Genomic DNA, 17116 nt, shown 5'->3' with positions numbered 1-17116 from the left:
AGGCGTTGGAAATATGCGCTGTTGAATACCAAAATATACTGTTCGAAATATTGGCGGCTCCCGTCCTGATGCTCTTCCCTTAATAAACGATAGTGAGTAACAACATTACTCATTAGTTCTTCACGCTTAATAACAACAACAACAACAACAAATACAATGATGAAGATGAATGGGGAATTACTCGTGCCAATTGGCATGGTGTTACCCAAATGGCAACGCACACTAAATGCCTGCTCTTCTTCTTCCAGTGTGTGTACTGTCCTGTTGTCTACGGATAATATTGCCAACTTAAATGTGTCCCACCAGAGCGCTTCTCTTGACACGTGGATGCTGCAAACTGCCACAACACTACCACAACCGGATTTGTCGGGAAACTTTGCGTCTGCGCTATCTCGAGCAGTGACTCACTGCCACACCAGACCGCTATCGCCGTCGATGCCTCTGGAGCCCATACATACGCGAATTCATCAGTGTGCGATCGACTATTGGCATGGTGGTACCCAAATGGCAACGCACACTAAATGTCTGTCTTCTTCTTCCAGGTGAGAAAGAAATGCTATGGTATTGTTTGTAACAAATGTCAAATTATCATAGTGGTACCACCATGCCTAAATCCATATGCTTATAGTGTATGTGTATGTTTTGACCTCTGCGCCCTGCGTTTGCTCTCCTCTGGGGACGTGCAATCAAATCCGGGACCTAAATAACGAGGTATCCTTAAGTGAGGCAGTATGTTTATTTTGTATGAAAAACTGTGTTACCGCTGCATCTATTACCTGCCATGATTGTACGAATTGCTACCATATTAGCAAATGCTCTGGCGTCTCAGAAGCCGTAGCTGCTAGGAAATCGTTTGATAAAAACATGTGGCCTTGCTCTACCTATGTAAACGCGAAGCTAAGGTCTAAACAACCTGTTAACAAAGAGCAAGATGATGGTCTGTCTGCCATACAAAGTCATCTCTACTGTTACCACAACATCTTGCCTATTTACCAGACATAAAAACAAACGTTGACAAGCTGCTCCCCATGGTGGATACTATACATGGCACTGAGGCAGCTATGGAAATGTTATCGGCAAAATATGATGAGCTATTGCAACGTATGGCCAAGCAGGATGTAGATATCAAAGAGTTAAAGGCGCGTGTAAACGCTATTGAAGTAAAAAGTGCAAGCACAGATGATATGCAGCGTAAATTATATAACTTAGAGCAATATGGTCCTCTAAATAATCTTGAACTACATGGTATCGCGGTCACGGATCAGGAGGAACTTTATGAGAGGGTCAACCTTGTAGCCAGTGTCCTACAGGTCGCGCCACTCAACAGAGAAAACACTCAAGCAATTCACCGGCTACCAAGTAGAGCTGAGAAAACCCCAAAGGTTATTGCCAGATTTCTAAATCGTAATGACAGGGTTCTATATGGCTTATAACTCGTAACAAGCTAAAAAAAATGATGCAACCAAGGTAATCTACATTCATGATAACTTGACAGAAACTAATAGCCGATTACATTGGCTAGCACGCGCCAAAGCTCGTGAAATGTCCTACGCCTTCGTCTGGACAAAGCATGGTATAACTTTTGTTCGTAAGGCGCAAGGATGTAACGCCATCAGGATTGAGACTGTAGGAGACTTGAACAAGATGGTCTAGCGCAACTTCTTGTGTTTCTGTTTTCTTTTTTTTAATATGACCTTGATGTATCAAGAACCAGTACTGCCACGTGACCTGTATAGTATTGTAAAAAGTTCGGGATTAAACATCTTGCACGCCAATCTACAGTCTGCTGCCAACAAAATGGAGAGGCTTGAAAGTTTCCTTCAACAGTGCAAGCATTGTTTTAGTGTGCTCATGTTCACAGAAACTTGGTGCTGTAATGATTTTGACGTGATTAGATTGCCCGGGTACCAAACGTACTTCCTAAACCGGACATCAAAAAGGGGCGGCGGTGTATCAATTCTACTAAGAGATAAGTCGTGTGAAATTTTGAAAGAATACACTGTCTGTACCGCTAATTACGAAATGCTTACTGTGATGTCAGGATGTGAAGTGTACTCTGTATTATACCGTCCTCCCACTAGAAAACACTTCGTCCTTTTTCCTTTTTTTGGAAGGCTTTTTTTCGTACATCACTGATAACAATTTTACTTTGTTCTTTGGTGGTGACATAAATATTGACATGTCTGGTCGCTCAGCCCTACAGGCCACACTGAAACAGCTTCTTGAGGCCAATGGCTTTTTTAATTTTATTGAGGCTCCGACCCGTATCACGCCAACTAGCTGTACTTCAATCGATGTTATTATATCAAATTACTCCTCTTCAGACGCGACTAGTGGTACACTTAGCACTGAGCTCAGTGATCATTTGCCAATCTTTTTTAGCTGTCATTCCCGTGGAAGTAGATCTAATTTGACCTTCAAACAACAAGTTATAAATGAAGCCAATCTGCGGAAGTTTGGGGAAAGAGTACGTACCACAGATTGGAACCATGCTTTGCAGTGCCAAAACGTAGATGCAGCCTATGATATTTTCTTTAACACGATACATGACATCTGTAGGGAATGTTTCCCTTTTGTACACAACGTGAGACCTAGGTCAGCCAGGAAACCATGGATAACGCGGAACATCCTAAAATCTATGCGAAAGCGTGATAGGCTATTTAGGAAATTTCTGAAGCATAGAAATCCTGATTGTTTTAAGGCTTTCAAGGAATTGCGTAATCGTGTCAACGTGATGCTAAAAAAAGCCAAACAAAACTACTGCGTGAACAATTTCTTATCGTGTAAAGGGAATGCGTCAGCTATCTGGCGTAACATAAACAAGCTTGTTAATTACAGAAAACCCAATCAACAACGTAGACGGTGTTAGCTATCAAGGAACGGACATGGCAAACGCTTTTAATGAATACTTAGTCCATTCATCTGATCAGGATAGCTGTGCACACGACATTCATTTGGCTTGTGAGAATCTAACTCATTGTTCCTCTCCCAAACTGATGAGGTTGAAGTTGATCATAGTTTTATGCGGCTTAAGAACAGTAAAGTGTTGGATGTCTACGACATGCAAATTGGACCCTTTAAAACGATAATGGACGCTATCACACCTTGTCTAGTGCATAACTTCAATTTATGTTTGCTAACAGGATCCTTTCCTGAGGGCATGCAGTGCGCCAAGGTCCTCATGGTACATAAAAGTGGTGACGTGACCAGCCGTTCTAATTACCGACCAATATCAATATTACCTGTCTTTTCAAAGGGTTTTGAACATGTAATACACAAGAGGCTCGTGGCTTACTTTGAAAAATATAGCTTGCTGTCTGAACGCCAATTCGGCTTTCGGAAGAATAGCTCCACTGAACTCGCTCTCTTAACGCAGAAAGAAATCATCCTGAAAAACATTCAGAATCAGCTACTAACCTTAGGGGTGTTAATTGACTTTACCAAGGCCTTTGACTCGATTTCCCACGCTGTACTTCTGCAAAAACTCGCTGGCTACGGCGTTCGTGGTATCGCACTCTCGTTGTTCGCTTCCTATCTGTCTTTTCGTCATCAGAAGGTCGTTGTCAATGGCTATTCCTCCAGCCTTAGCAAAATTAAAAGTGGTGTGCCGCAAGGAAGTCTTCTGGGGCCACTCCTTTTTTCGATTTACATAAATGATATTGTCTCTATAACTAAGGAGGCTGACTTTATCATTTATGCTGATGACTCCAGTCTTCTTTTCTCCGGCTCCCACCCTGACACACTAATTGCAGTCGCTAACCATGTACTTCAAAAAATCAAGTCATGGGCCGATGTAAATCGCTTGAGAATTAATGCCAATAAGACCAAAGCCATTTTCTTTTCTGCTAAAAATAAACCTGTGACATCCACAATTAATCTATTGCTCAGTAACTCAGTCATTAGCATTGTTGATAGTGTTATAATTCTTGGGTGACCTTTACCTCGAACCTTTCTTGGTCGTTGCACATAGGTCATGTACACACCAATGCATCTCGTGCTTTTTGCTTTTTATTCAAATATCGCAGTTATATATGTCAAGGGCAACTGTCATGATGCTTTACTATGCACTTATATATGCACACTTCAATTATTGCTTTTTGGTATGGGGTACCACAACAAGTACGAATCTGGATAGGTTATTTAGTCTGCAAAAAAGATTCATAGGAATTCCGGACCGCCTCCCTTATTGCCACACAACAACTGGACGTTTCGAAAGCAACGGTTTGGTTCCCATTCACAATCTGTATTAGTACAGACTTCTGTTATTGTATATTCTAAATTGGCTGTAAGGAAATCACTGGTTGGTGTCTTATCAGTGTTCGATCTCACAGAGCTTTCACGTCACTATGCTTCCCGCGCTCATCAGCAGTGGAACATTCCCCGTTGTAGGACGAATTACGGGGAACAGCGGGTCAGTCATCGCTTGCCGCAGTTATTAAATGAATGCTCTTTCAATCCTTTAAATGTGTCCCGTACATGCATTCGTGATTTCTGTAGTTAATTGTTTTGACCAGTAGTTATCAATGATCAATAGCAGGGGTAAAGGTGTCAAGAATACGTTTTTTTTTTATGCGTACTTTTGTGTGGTGTAGAACTAACTTTATTTTGGTTTCTGTAGCTATGTTGATGTTTTATACTGACTTACATTTGTCTCTTTTTTTTGACCGGCTTATATGTTATTCAGTGATGCGAGTTTCCTTCGAATGTTGCATTGTATCACCATTGCCAATTGTATGTCGCTGGGAGCTGTAAGTCCCTCAAGTCACTATAGTGACTTTTTTTCACAGCTTCCACCACAATTTTTTTTGTGGAAATAAATTCACATTACATTACAATACTTTTATCAAGTAATGACATTACTTCGGCATTACATTTTCTCGGAAGTCTTTAAGTGCTAGGTGGTGTTACTAAGGCCAATTGCACCGTAGGAGTTGGTGTTCGAAGACTCCACTACTACTCTACCCTCCTTGGTGACATGGTCGGTGACAAAGATGTCTTGGGAAAACCAGCTTGGGGATTTTTTTTTCTTGCATGCATCAGGCACAGTTCCTAATTGCAGGGTTTAGTAAGTAATGGGTAATGTCATTACTCATTATTCATCAACATTATCGATACGCAATGGATTACTCCCCATCTCTGCTTCGAAGCTCCTTCATCAAATAGGGAAATTGGTGTCTCCTGACCGTTCGGAGTGCGGCGCTGCCAAGAACACAGAATATATTCTTATGGCACGTGTACGTGCTGCACTCTGTCGCTCGGAGTCTCCTCCTGTCCTCGCTCGCAGCAGTAGATTGTTGTCCCTTTAGTACTTTGATGGTTTTGGCCGCTTGGTCCTCACACCATAGACGGAGTGCTGTGGATGCCCTGTGATAACATTTCTTCAAGATATTGGGGCACACAATGTATATCGACTATTCCGGGGTTCTGTGCCTCTTGAGTTGTTTCTTCCTCGGGCGACTTTTTGTCAATCTTTAGCAGACAGTTCTTCTTCAGTGTCTATTTACATGTTGCTACACTTATTTCTTATTCTGTTTGTTTGTTTGTAAGGAAAAAAAAAAGAAGAAATTGAACACGTCTCCCGACTTGTTCTGTTACCCCGAACATAAATTCTCATCCCCCACCCCCAAAAGCTACTTCTCAGATGCTCTACTCGCAAGTTCGCTATTCACTATTCACATGTTCGCTATTCAGAAGTCCACTACTCACATGTTCACTAGAAGTCCACAATTATCCACTCTTCACAATTATCCCAAGATCATGCACAGAGAATCGTAGAATGTTGTATCCATCCCACAGCTCTGAACAAATTTCACAAGTGCCGCCGAGGCAGCATCCCTCGTGTTCGGTGCCGAAAGTCCCAACACCTTCACTATATCGAAGACCCTGCTGTATAGTCGAGCAAGTGTAACTTTCAGTGTATAGCTCTTTGAGACGCATATCTAGTGCAGTGCATTATAATATGCTCACAATCCTCCACCGTTGCACAAACCGAACAATTCGATGAGTCGGCTCTTCCAACTTTATGAAGCAAATGACTGCCATAAGGCACATTCAAGCGACACCGGTGTAAAAACGTCTGAACAAGAGCGGTAACGTAGACGGAACACAGAACTTCAGCTCCGGATCTATACGATGTAGCAGCGACGAATCAAAAATCAACGAATGCAATTGTACCCATCGCCGTCTGCACATTTCCTGCGACAATGACCCTAATGAAGATGTAACATCTGACTTTGAGTATATCACCTGATGCAGTGTTGAAGATAGGTGTGCTATGTCTGCTAGTTCGTCTGCTGCTTGATTCCCTCCTATACCCACATGTCCAGGAATCCACTGCAGAGCTACTTTCTGGCCGGCGACTCTACTTTGTTGTATTCATGGAGTATTTGGCGAACTGTTGGTGTCATACAGAAAGCATGGCTTGGGGTCCCGCTTTTGAATCGCGGGTATACCACCCACTCGGCAGGTGACTGTTGTGCTACTACGTACTGCATTGCCAGCTGGATGGCTACCAATTCTGCTGTTGTTGAAGTTGCTTTCTAATTCTTTTTGCTTCATAACCTATGACTAGCGTGCAGCTCGCTGCTACATAAGTTATACGGAGTGGCCGCCATTGGCTCCTACATCTCCATCCAATACAATACAACAACTGGAGAGAAAAGAGATCTCTTTCTCGCGCTGTTCGGGATTCAAATTCATGCATGGCATCAGAGGGGGGATGGGGCATCAAGGTCGAAGCGGCAGGAACCATGCTCTGTCGTACTTATGAGTGGAATGGATCACGTGGTGTTTTTTTGAGAAAAGGTTTTTCCCAATAGTCGGCATTCAAACTTAGTGTATAGAGTGCGCGATTAGAGCGCACGGTGCCTGATCCAGGGCCCACCAAGGACAAGGTTTATTTAACCAAAAGCTGCTAAGCTCTTGTTCGTCCGCCGTTACCGCCATCCACTGAAACAATTCAGTGTTACCAATCAGACCTTCTGTTCTCTATAGATCGAGTTCACCTTGAATATACTGAAATGCCAGACAGCTATAGTACTTGTAATAAACATGTGGATCTCGATGGACCTTTAATTATTGCTCAGAGTGCTTAAAACAGTCAACAGTTTCGTTCTTTCCATATGTCTCTTGCCATTTCACTAGGTAACTCTTGCACGCGCTTATTCGATGACTTTTTTCCTTGATGGCACTCAAAGATAACACCACCGCTCTCGTTGTCCCTTGTACACCAGTCTTACTTTTTTTTAGTCTATCCTTTCTTAGTCTTCAGTTTTTATCTTATTGTCATGACGGATATCTGCACTCCTATCTCGCGTTTCGAAACATGTCTCGCATGTTTTTGGCTTCCGACCTACAGCAGTTCACCTTGACGAGCAACTTGGATATAAAACGCTCTGAACCGGGAAAGGGGAAGTCCCATACACGTAATTTATCATGCGCTTCAATTCCCTTTTCAAGATCCCACTCAACCCGGATCAACGTAACGGCCAAAAAGTGCGCAACGTCGAAGCTTCTGGATGTCCTTAGCTTCGTGGAACACATAAAGGAGATCATGATCAAGGAACACACACAGAAAGCACATTGTACTACACGCCGAAGCTAACGGTGCAAGAAAATGACACGCAATCTCCGGATCACAATGGACACAGTAACGACCGCGAACATCAACGCCTCATAGGTCCACATGCGCCGGGAACATACTCTCGCGTGACAACGCCAGATTATGTTCCCGTGCATGCGAACAATTTGTGGGTGATTTGCGCGACGCCGGACACGAGCGCCAATGCAGGTATGCGGACATAGATTAGGCCTTCTGGCAAACGGAAAGGGTAGCATAATTGAAGCGTGCGTCTGTTACGTCTTGTGATGGAATGTTGCTCTTCTGTACGCAGGGAAATAAGCTAAATCTAGCCGAAACGAGGAAATGTTCAGTTTTCTGTACCTATCATTTTTGGATTAGTATTAGCACGCTATTAGTATTGAGGGACCATGGTATTAGCTTTTGACCAGCGGCATGATGACCGAGCAGGTTAAGGTTGGTAAGTCGTTGGTGGTAGCCAAGGTGGGTGGTGGTGGGTTCGAATCCTACCACCGGCTGTGCTGTCTGAGGTTTTCCCTTAGTTTTCCGAAGACTTTCCAGAGGAATGTTGGCACAGTTCACCCTGAAGTCTGCCCAGGACGCGTACTAACCCCCCTCCCCCACGCCTTCCCGCTGTCCTCTCTCCATCAGTCCACATCTGTACGCCGCTCATAGCCACAGTTGCTTCGCGGCGCTAACACGGAATTTAAAAAATATTTCTGTCTGCGCATATTTGTATCCCTTCCCTTTATATCCTTCCCTCTCCTTTTCAGGAAGCGCGACAATGCGGAGAGACCTCCGATTGGTCTCCTCATACGATCTCCCGCGATGATTCGACAGATGGTTTGCGGAGACCAATGAGAACCCGCTACGCGTTGTCGCCCTTCTTCAGAAGGAAAGAGGATGCATAAATGGCGGTTTCGTTCGCGCATAACTCATGAACGACGCAATGGCCGGATGACTTCCCCCTCCCTTTGTGTTGATGTCAAGATAACGGCATCTTTCATTCTGCGATGAGACATTTTTGCACTTTAGCGCTTCCACACCTGAATGTACAGGGTTGCAGGTTCGAACACGACCGAGGCATGGTAAAAGCTGCTTGTGCAGCTGTCACACTGGCAGTCTTCAGTAATCATTGAAACAAATGGGCATTGAAGATGCGCATAGCGCCGCTAAGCGTGGAACGTGTCAACCTGACAGGGCGCATTGAATCCAATGCTCTATGAGAAGTTGACACGCTACACGGTAGGTGGCGCTATACGCACCTTCAACGGTCATTGGTGTCTATGACCACTGAAGCCTGCCCGTGTGACGGTAGTGGACAGATCGTCGTCTTCGAGGGACGTGCACTACGTGTATAATACATACGTGCCGAAACTGAACATAACAGAAAACCGCAAAACAAAAACAAAAAAAAGAAGAAATCGTATTTTTTCGCGGAACCGGAACTGAACCGATCCAAAATATTTTTTCTCGCGTTGAACCGAACCGGGACCGAACCGGGACTGAACCGACAAAAATTTAGGCGGTTCCCGGTTCGCGAAACGGTTCAGGCGTAATGTTCGTTGTGAGAGATCCGAACTACGATTTACACAGCGTATTGAGCCGCGTTGCCAAACAAATTCGAAACCGAAACTGAACAAAACAAAACTGCAACCCAAGTGCGCGAGGTATTTCCTTCTTGCAGCTATTGCGTCCATTCAGTTGTGTTAGTTGTGAGGTAGCCGGCTCTTGTAGTGAGTGCCTATTCCTCCATTTTTTTCTTTTCTTATCAACTCAACTCAACTTAAGTTTTGAGATCCGGCGGTGCTTGATTTCACCAGCTGAACTAACACGAATCATTCATCGGGTGCTTCACTTGACACTTCCGGAATATATGTGGTCAGAAAGCACAAGAAGCATCACAGGTTGTGTTTTATTTTAAATTTTTCTCTTCCTTTTGTCAGTTGTTGGCTTCCTTACGTGATTGTTGTCGTCCAGCAACCCCAAGTTTTAATTTTTGGGCTGGGAAAATAACGAATAGTCCCTGAGAAGGTTGTAATAGGGTGTATCCGATGGGTGAACATAAAGAGTACAGTATGCCACCGTAATGTTGCATTTGAAATGCAGATCTGCAACACGCAGTGCTGCTGTGAACCATGCTGCGTCGGCAACAACAACAAAAATACGTTTATGTTATTTCCACCTCGTATTTTTTCAGACTTACCTTTTCTACACCCTCATTCACAAACTGCCCTCTACTGTCTACGCAGCGCCTCTTCCTGCCTCCAACGAGATCCTCCCTCTTCACTGAGTCACACCCACAACCTTACAAAACAGGCCAATTAAGCAAGAAGCCTCCGTATAATTATGGATGCGCAACAGCAGCAGAGAAACCTCAGATTGCACATAGACTTTCGTCTCAGTAACTTCCGTTCTAGTGTACGTTCATTGCTTTCTAAACAACGATAGGTAAACAAGAAAGGAGGACTCCGGGAGCTCGGACCTGAGAAAAATCCTTCACCTTTACACAGATTGGCGGGGAACTGTAGGACTTCGCAATGTTAAGATAGCTATATTCCAGTGTACAGCTCGCATCAGACTTAGCTTGAACGCCATTCCGGCCTTCGCACCCTGGTGGTGCTTAGTAGAAATAACGGCGGAGGGTGTTCAAGTTAACATTAACGCGAGCCGGCCGTACAAACAAGCCCGTACTGAAATATATGCTCTGATTGTTCGATGTAGATATTGCTACTCAACAGAAAGGGATGGGGGGGGGGGGGCTCCCTTTCCTTCTTTATTGTCTAGTTTTATTTTTATTTTTGTATTTTTTTGCGCTTTGAGTAATTACTCTTCGACTGCTCCTGCATGTAAACTTACGTGCGTAATAATGACGGACACAGCACCCGAACTTCGCTATGGGTTCGGACGAGAGCGTTCGAACTGTTGCGCACTTATTGTTCAAGGAACAGTTTAACATCAAGAACAACTCGTCCCTCTCTGACCAATCAGTCGCGTACCCACGCGCTATGCCCACCCTCGCAGTCCGACACTTGATTGGACCATCAATCTTGTTGCACCGAAGCCAACATCAAATTACCAGTCCTCTATTTCTCGTCCGGTGTCCCCGGGCCATATCAATAACCTTGTACACCGTCTTGTGGCTTACGACGCAATGCCGAATGCGGACACCCGCATAATGAAAGTTTCGATTTCGGAATTTCTTTTCCGATATTTAACGCTAATCTCTTTTGGCTCGCTGCCAACGTGTTCTTCAGATAATTACGTTAGCAAAAATACCAACCCTTCTTGCCAGGGCCGTCAGCTCTAGAGGTTATTACATGCTTGTCGCGAGATTCTACGGTTTGCTTCGGGGCATGATTTTCTCAGCTGATGCTGATTATCCAAATGTGAGGAGCTAACAACAAAAGAGTGCGGATGCTTGCACGATGAACAAAAGAAAAACAAAAACGAGATGAAAATACATGCTAATAATTAAATAATAACAGATGATGATACTGCATGAATGTTCTGAGCCCTGTGACACAATCATCAAACGGCTATTCTGCATGAGGGAAGATGTAATCTTCCAAACCGATAGTAGATGCCACTTATCATACTAAATAAATCACGTATGATAACGGTTTTATTGCAGGTATGGATCATTGCTGGTGCGGAATAGTTGTTTGCTGGTTTAACATATACTTGCGGTGTAAATCTCCACCAATTTATTAGATGACACTAATTTTGTTATCGAAGGAGGTCCGTTGCTGGGGTGCATTTGGCTATGCACGAAAATATTCTGTTTTGTCTCCAGATTGAACAATTGCGCTTCAGTGCAAACGTGTACATACGTTCCAGCGTATCACATATGTTTTGCAATGCGCAAACTTTGGTATCGTTTGTGTTTTCTACATGTGTACATAAAGTTTCTTCACCTGTAGATATTCGGGTTCCAAAATTGGGCCGTTTTCTACCCAGTAATTCAACGTGTCTTCTGCATGCATTTATGCATTCGAGTATTAACATATCACAGTAAGGAGTGTTCTGGTCAACATCGTATCAAGCCACAATCATATCAGACCCTAATTATACATCATAAAGGAACGCAATTGTATTACTATGCTACAATACACCTTACCTAACAACCTGAAGAAGAGAAGAACAGTCTCTGTTCAAAATATCGGCGGCTTTCGTCCTGAGGCATTTCCGTTAGCCTGACCTAACAACCTAGCAACCTAACAACCTTACCTAACCGAACCGAACCTAACAATCTGAACAACAGAAGAACAGGCTCTGTTCAAAATATCGGTGGCCTTCGTCCTGAGGCACGTCCCTTGTCATAACATAACGACCTAGATTGTTACCTAACCTAACCCAACCTAACCTAACAACCTCAAGAAGAGAACAGTCTCTGTTGAAAATATCGGTGGCCCTCGTCCAGAGGCACTTCTCTTAACATAACTTAACAACCTGGATTGTCATCTAACCTAATCTAACATTAAAATCGCATAAACAACGTACCAAATATACGCGGATAACAATACAGTAAGGCCACAACGACAAGAGCGTAGCCACCCATGGTTGCCAGGAATGATTATTGTATAAACAGACGGCTTAGGCAAATCGTATTCGCCACGGGAAAACCTGCATGCATAACTATCTCTGCGCTGGAGCATGCATGTAGATGTGTGTCCACAAACAGACATATAGTCCAACCACGATCTAACCGAATTTGCATAATCCGAATGATATGACATAACAATATCGGAACAGATAGGCACACTTCCGCTCTGGACGCTGCCATCTTTTTTTCCCTTTTTGGTGTTGCTTTGAATAGGCTTAGCGGCATATATCAAAGAGCAGAACGCGGAGCAGTGTATAAAAATGAGCAAATGAGTCTTGGCATGCGCAGGATTATATCCACTTACCGGTTATTCACTGCCTACTGTTCAGACGTGACGGCAGGGGTACACAAAAACGTCAAAACGCATATAGAAACGTAGGAGAGCAATGGCGACGTCAAAACGACAGACATTTTGTAAGCAATCGTAACTCTTTGGCACCATATCAAGGATGCAGCCAAGCTGAAAATCGGTTTCAAGAAATCCATTTCCAGTTGTGTTGTATGTCCAAAATTACTTGGTCCCTCCATGGTGAAATCTAGCCCATCAACACTCTGCCCTGAAAGCACTTCTAAAGTTTTCGGACACTGTAGACCTCCGGACCTCACTGTGAGGGGACTCAGATATCCCATTTCACCACATTGCCGCCAGCAATGGAGCAGGGTATCGCCCCTGGCGATGAAACTCCCCACACATCAACAATTAAATAAAGTTGTTGTTGTTGTTGTAGATTCGTTCGGAATTCGGTCAAACAGACTCAGTCTCATCTATAGAAAGGGTTCCTACGTCGCATCGTGATAGCCTCCTCTTCAGACCATATACGTAGAGTGCCAGAGGACACCGAGCACGTACTGTTCCGCTGCGAGCCATGTACACATCGAGTCTTGAAGTGCTACGGACTGCTTTGGACAGATATGCCGACGGACCTCTTGACATCAAGAAAGCACCCGGTGACTGGTGAGCCGTCTAACGGCCAAGCTGTACGTGTTCCACTCTCTGGCTTCCTTGCTCAGGAACCGTCCTCGGTAGCTCAGTCGGTAACGTGCTGGCTTGCTGAGCTCCAGATCGCGGGTTCGATCCCGGCCCAGGACGGTAGCAATGTGAGGGAGGTGAACATTGCTTCCAGCACCGTGTATCCGAGATTTCCGGCGCACGTTGAAAGAACCCCAGGTGGTCCAAATTATCCGCAGTCCTACCCTACGGCACGTGCAACATGTCTCCACACTGCACAGACAAACCTTACGTATAACATCACAGTACACATTACTTGCTAAGGACTCTCGTCAAAGACGTCGTTCTAAGAGTCTATAAGCGAAACCCGCCACTGTATGCATACTAAAGTAGCCTTATTTGATGTGTTACCAACTTATGATGTAGGTGTCCTTGATGCACGGCAAGTATAAGACAGCTGATTAGTTTGTGCCAGGATGTTACCAGGACGGCTTCAGAAGTCAGTCATTTGCAGTGCGAGGATTTCTTTTTTTTATCACACATTGCTGGCGTGCAGCTCTAACAGAGAAGACTGAGATGACGTCTCTTCGCAGCATGCGTTCATTCAGGTTCGTTCAACCCGTCCGTTCAACGTGTGGTACAGCACGCAGGACAGTACTCTACACTGTAAGAAAAATTTCCGTAATTTTAGTGTCCATATACTGCTATAACTCTGCTGCCGACATATGTGCAGTATCCTATATGCTGCACAAAATCCATTTGGTCTGCACGCTCCACAGTTACGGACTGGGCTTTCGCAGTTTAATATCCCTTTAATGTAAGTGATTCTCTTTTCGCTTATGGGAGCTGTGCAGTGTACACCCCAAACAAATTTTCTGCAATAACTATACTGTACGGCACATATGGCGGCAGCACAGTTTGCAGTCACTTTTGTGTAAAATTACAGATTCTTTTTTTTTTTTTTTTTTACAGTGCACCATCTCGATCATAAGCTTCGCATAATGCACATCAGTGAGTCTCCCACCGCACCCATGGATCTTTTGTACCACCAGCGTCGTGCAGTCCAGCCTCATACTAATCCCCAGAGCGCAATCAGACGTCCATATGAACAAGCAAGAATATGGATGGATCGGACGTGACAATGAACTGACAACGTAACAGCAGACATATCTAAACTTCTCAGGAGCAACAAAAGGAAAAGACGGAAGAAGGCCACATATCGACTCCAGACAAAGCGACGACATTCCCAGGAATCCTGAAGGCCATCCCGTGATCGAACAGAAGCCCCCAAAGAGCGACAGACCCATCAGCAGATCTGGAACTGATCCAGGTACGCCTAACCCACTTTAATCGCCTCCAGAACTCAGCTCTGCCACTGTGGCCTGTTCTAATCAGAAAACAAGAAGTCCCCCTTCTTCACGAAGTGGTTGTCCTTCGACTCTCAACTCTACACCCTGGCGGTCGCTAATAACAGTAATGTTTATGGCAATCACCGTCATTTACGGAAAAGGGGGGTAGGTACATTTGACTTCCGCCCAGCCTTCAATGTGGGTCGGACAGCGGCACCAACACCTCCCACTCAGAACCGATTGGGCTGATTGATCTCAACCTAACGGTCTCCCTGGCGAGAGTGGAGGATCTATCTCCCTCCGTCCTCCCCCCTTGTGCGAGGCATACTTGCCGAGGACCTCCCCTCCTGGAACGACGGAAGAAAAACGGTACACGACCAACTTTCCTCGACGTCCTCAAAATTCTGCTCGGTCAGCTGGAGGAATCGAAGCCCGTCCGTCCGTTCTAGTTTGCGTTTTCACCGCGTGGCGGCGTGAGCATCGGTGGCGCTCTTCTCACCTGTCCCGCTCTGAGGGACCACGAGTAATAGGGGCAGTGGGATCGTGCGAAGGGGACTCTACGGCGCCTCTTGTACATGTGTGCTTCTGGCACGGTGTGTGGTGCGAGCTTATGGATGTGATCGGAGCTCCAGGGTTGTGATTGGAACGGTGGATTGCCTCTGCAGCGTCATCGCCGTTGTGCTTCCTGGTGATGCTAGTGGTGGTGCCGCGTTCGATGTTGGACGGAACTGATCCGGCGTGGACTGAAGGGGGATCGGCGCTGGGACATGGAACAGGAGACGGACCGCGCGCGGCGGATATGGCTGACTTTCAAGATGTGAGTACGCTGTTTTGTGGATTACCTCATGGGATTGTCTGCAGTGGTTGGTGCTTGACAATTACCGCGATGATGGCGCGGTAGTTTATGCTTGCGCTCGTTGTAGAAGCGACAGCCTCGCTGACTAGCATTGCCGCCACGGTATTTACATTAGACATAACTCAACTGTTACTTCAGAACCTTTTCAGGTCCCCGCGATCGTTGAACACTTTGCTTCGATCGACAAAACACTTTAACCGCCTAGTGCTGCGATGACTGCACTTGCTGCTCCCGCTGCATTCTGTGCATTATAGTTCGAGCTTCTTACAAGTGACAAGCGCCGACAGAAGATTCGGTGTGTGTGTTCTTCGTAACTTTCCGGGAATGTGAGGAATGTCCCTACGCAAACATCAAACAGAAATACGGAAGAAAAGCAGGACCCAGAGCAGTATATACAGTTGGTTGTATCGCAGGTAGTGCTCCCAAGTTGAGAGGAGAGAACATTTCTAGTCACTTTACCTTAGATCATCCAGATGGATGCTAAGGAACTTTACGCGCATACGTAGCATTAAGTAGCATCGGTTTGTAACTTTCTCTACCAATCGGCGTCGTTTTGATCACGCATATAACTGGGCATACGTGTGCCGTGGTGGACACTGAGCGGTAAGTTTCATATACAGGTGTCTTCATCTGTGTTCGCTATTGCATCCAATCAATTCAAATCGTATTACATGCAGCCCTTTGTGAATAGGAATTCATTGAAAGACGTACCGTGGCGTATTCATCGAACGCGACGGGGCTAACCGAAACGTTATCTTAACATCGCATTTTGTCGGAATTGTCAGGGCCCGATTTCAAGCCAGGTTTCTGTAGTTAGCTAAGCAACACAAAATTTTGGGCCCATATTGGCTGAATATCGGCAATACCGGTCCAGTACGAGGCCAATATTGAACCAGTATTGCCGGTATCCGGCCAATATTGGACCAAGATGTTCTGCTCCTTGAGTAAATTTGGGTACTCAATGATAATAATACAAAACGGAAGGACTCCATAAATAAAGAGCGTGCTCGTACTTACGCTCATGCTATAGAGAACATATGATTGGTGTGACATACATGCATGTCCATTCTCCATACATTTTGTTGCAAGGTTTCGGATGACGAAAAAGTCGCTTTGTCACTACCGTATACTTTAAAGCTAACGGCTGCATTCTTTAGTATTGCGTATCGGTGACTCATTGTAATGCATATCTGTCAGCGAACGGCACTGTAAATGCTGCTCTTTCACCGTCGCGATGGCGCATTGTCTCCGTAGTGAAGAACTGTCATTTTCATTCAAGCCGTGCCTCTGAGTGTTAAGCGACTGCGGGACTCGCTTTCCTTTTCATTTTTGCTCAAACGGACCGAATTGGGTTATTCGTCTCGGATGCCTTGAAAGTCTTCAATACATTGGAGGCGCGAGTATATATAGGGATGTGCCAATCGAATCCTCGAATACTAGGCAAGGATTCGAGATTCGGGAATCCGAATCCCAGTGCCAAAAAACGGCGAATCGATTCTTTCGAATCCACCAACCACGTTTGTTTGTTTCTTTTTCAAATTGGTGCCTCCGGAATCCGCCGAAAGCCTCATTGACCGACGGGTGTTTTCTTGTTTGTTTGTTTACATTGCTCTAGACTCAAAGAGTTCAGGCATGAACTGTTACATTACAAGTTTAAAAGTAACATGGTTTTGTTTTTGATTGTTCCTTAGTTTTATGGAAATAATTCAGACTCGAGAACTGTATTTCTTGTAGTCGTTTAACAACATGTTAAATAAATTACGTTTAAGAAGAACTA

The 17116-nt window shown here is 44.8% G+C and overlaps 1 protein-coding gene across 1 annotated transcript in view; it reads left to right on the top strand.

The window, feature by feature from the left end:
- Window positions 1–444: 444 nt before the first annotated feature.
- LOC135391198 (Krueppel-like factor 1) overlaps window positions 445–17116 on the top strand; it is a 101049-nt gene continuing 84377 nt past the window's right edge. Inside the window, exons 1-3 of the mRNA XM_064621349.1 lie at window positions 445–542; window positions 13691–13800; window positions 14107–15300. Coding sequence (XP_064477419.1) covers window positions 15175–15300 — 126 coding nt within the window. The 5' untranslated portion in view covers window positions 445–542; window positions 13691–13800; window positions 14107–15174. The remainder of the gene's footprint in view (window positions 543–13690; window positions 13801–14106; window positions 15301–17116) is intronic.

This window comes from Ornithodoros turicata, chromosome 4, assembly GCF_037126465.1.
Source record: "Ornithodoros turicata isolate Travis chromosome 4, ASM3712646v1, whole genome shotgun sequence".
NCBI classification, from domain to species: Eukaryota; Metazoa; Arthropoda; class Arachnida; order Ixodida; family Argasidae; genus Ornithodoros; species Ornithodoros turicata.
This window is presented reverse-complemented; position numbering and strand designations above follow the sequence as displayed.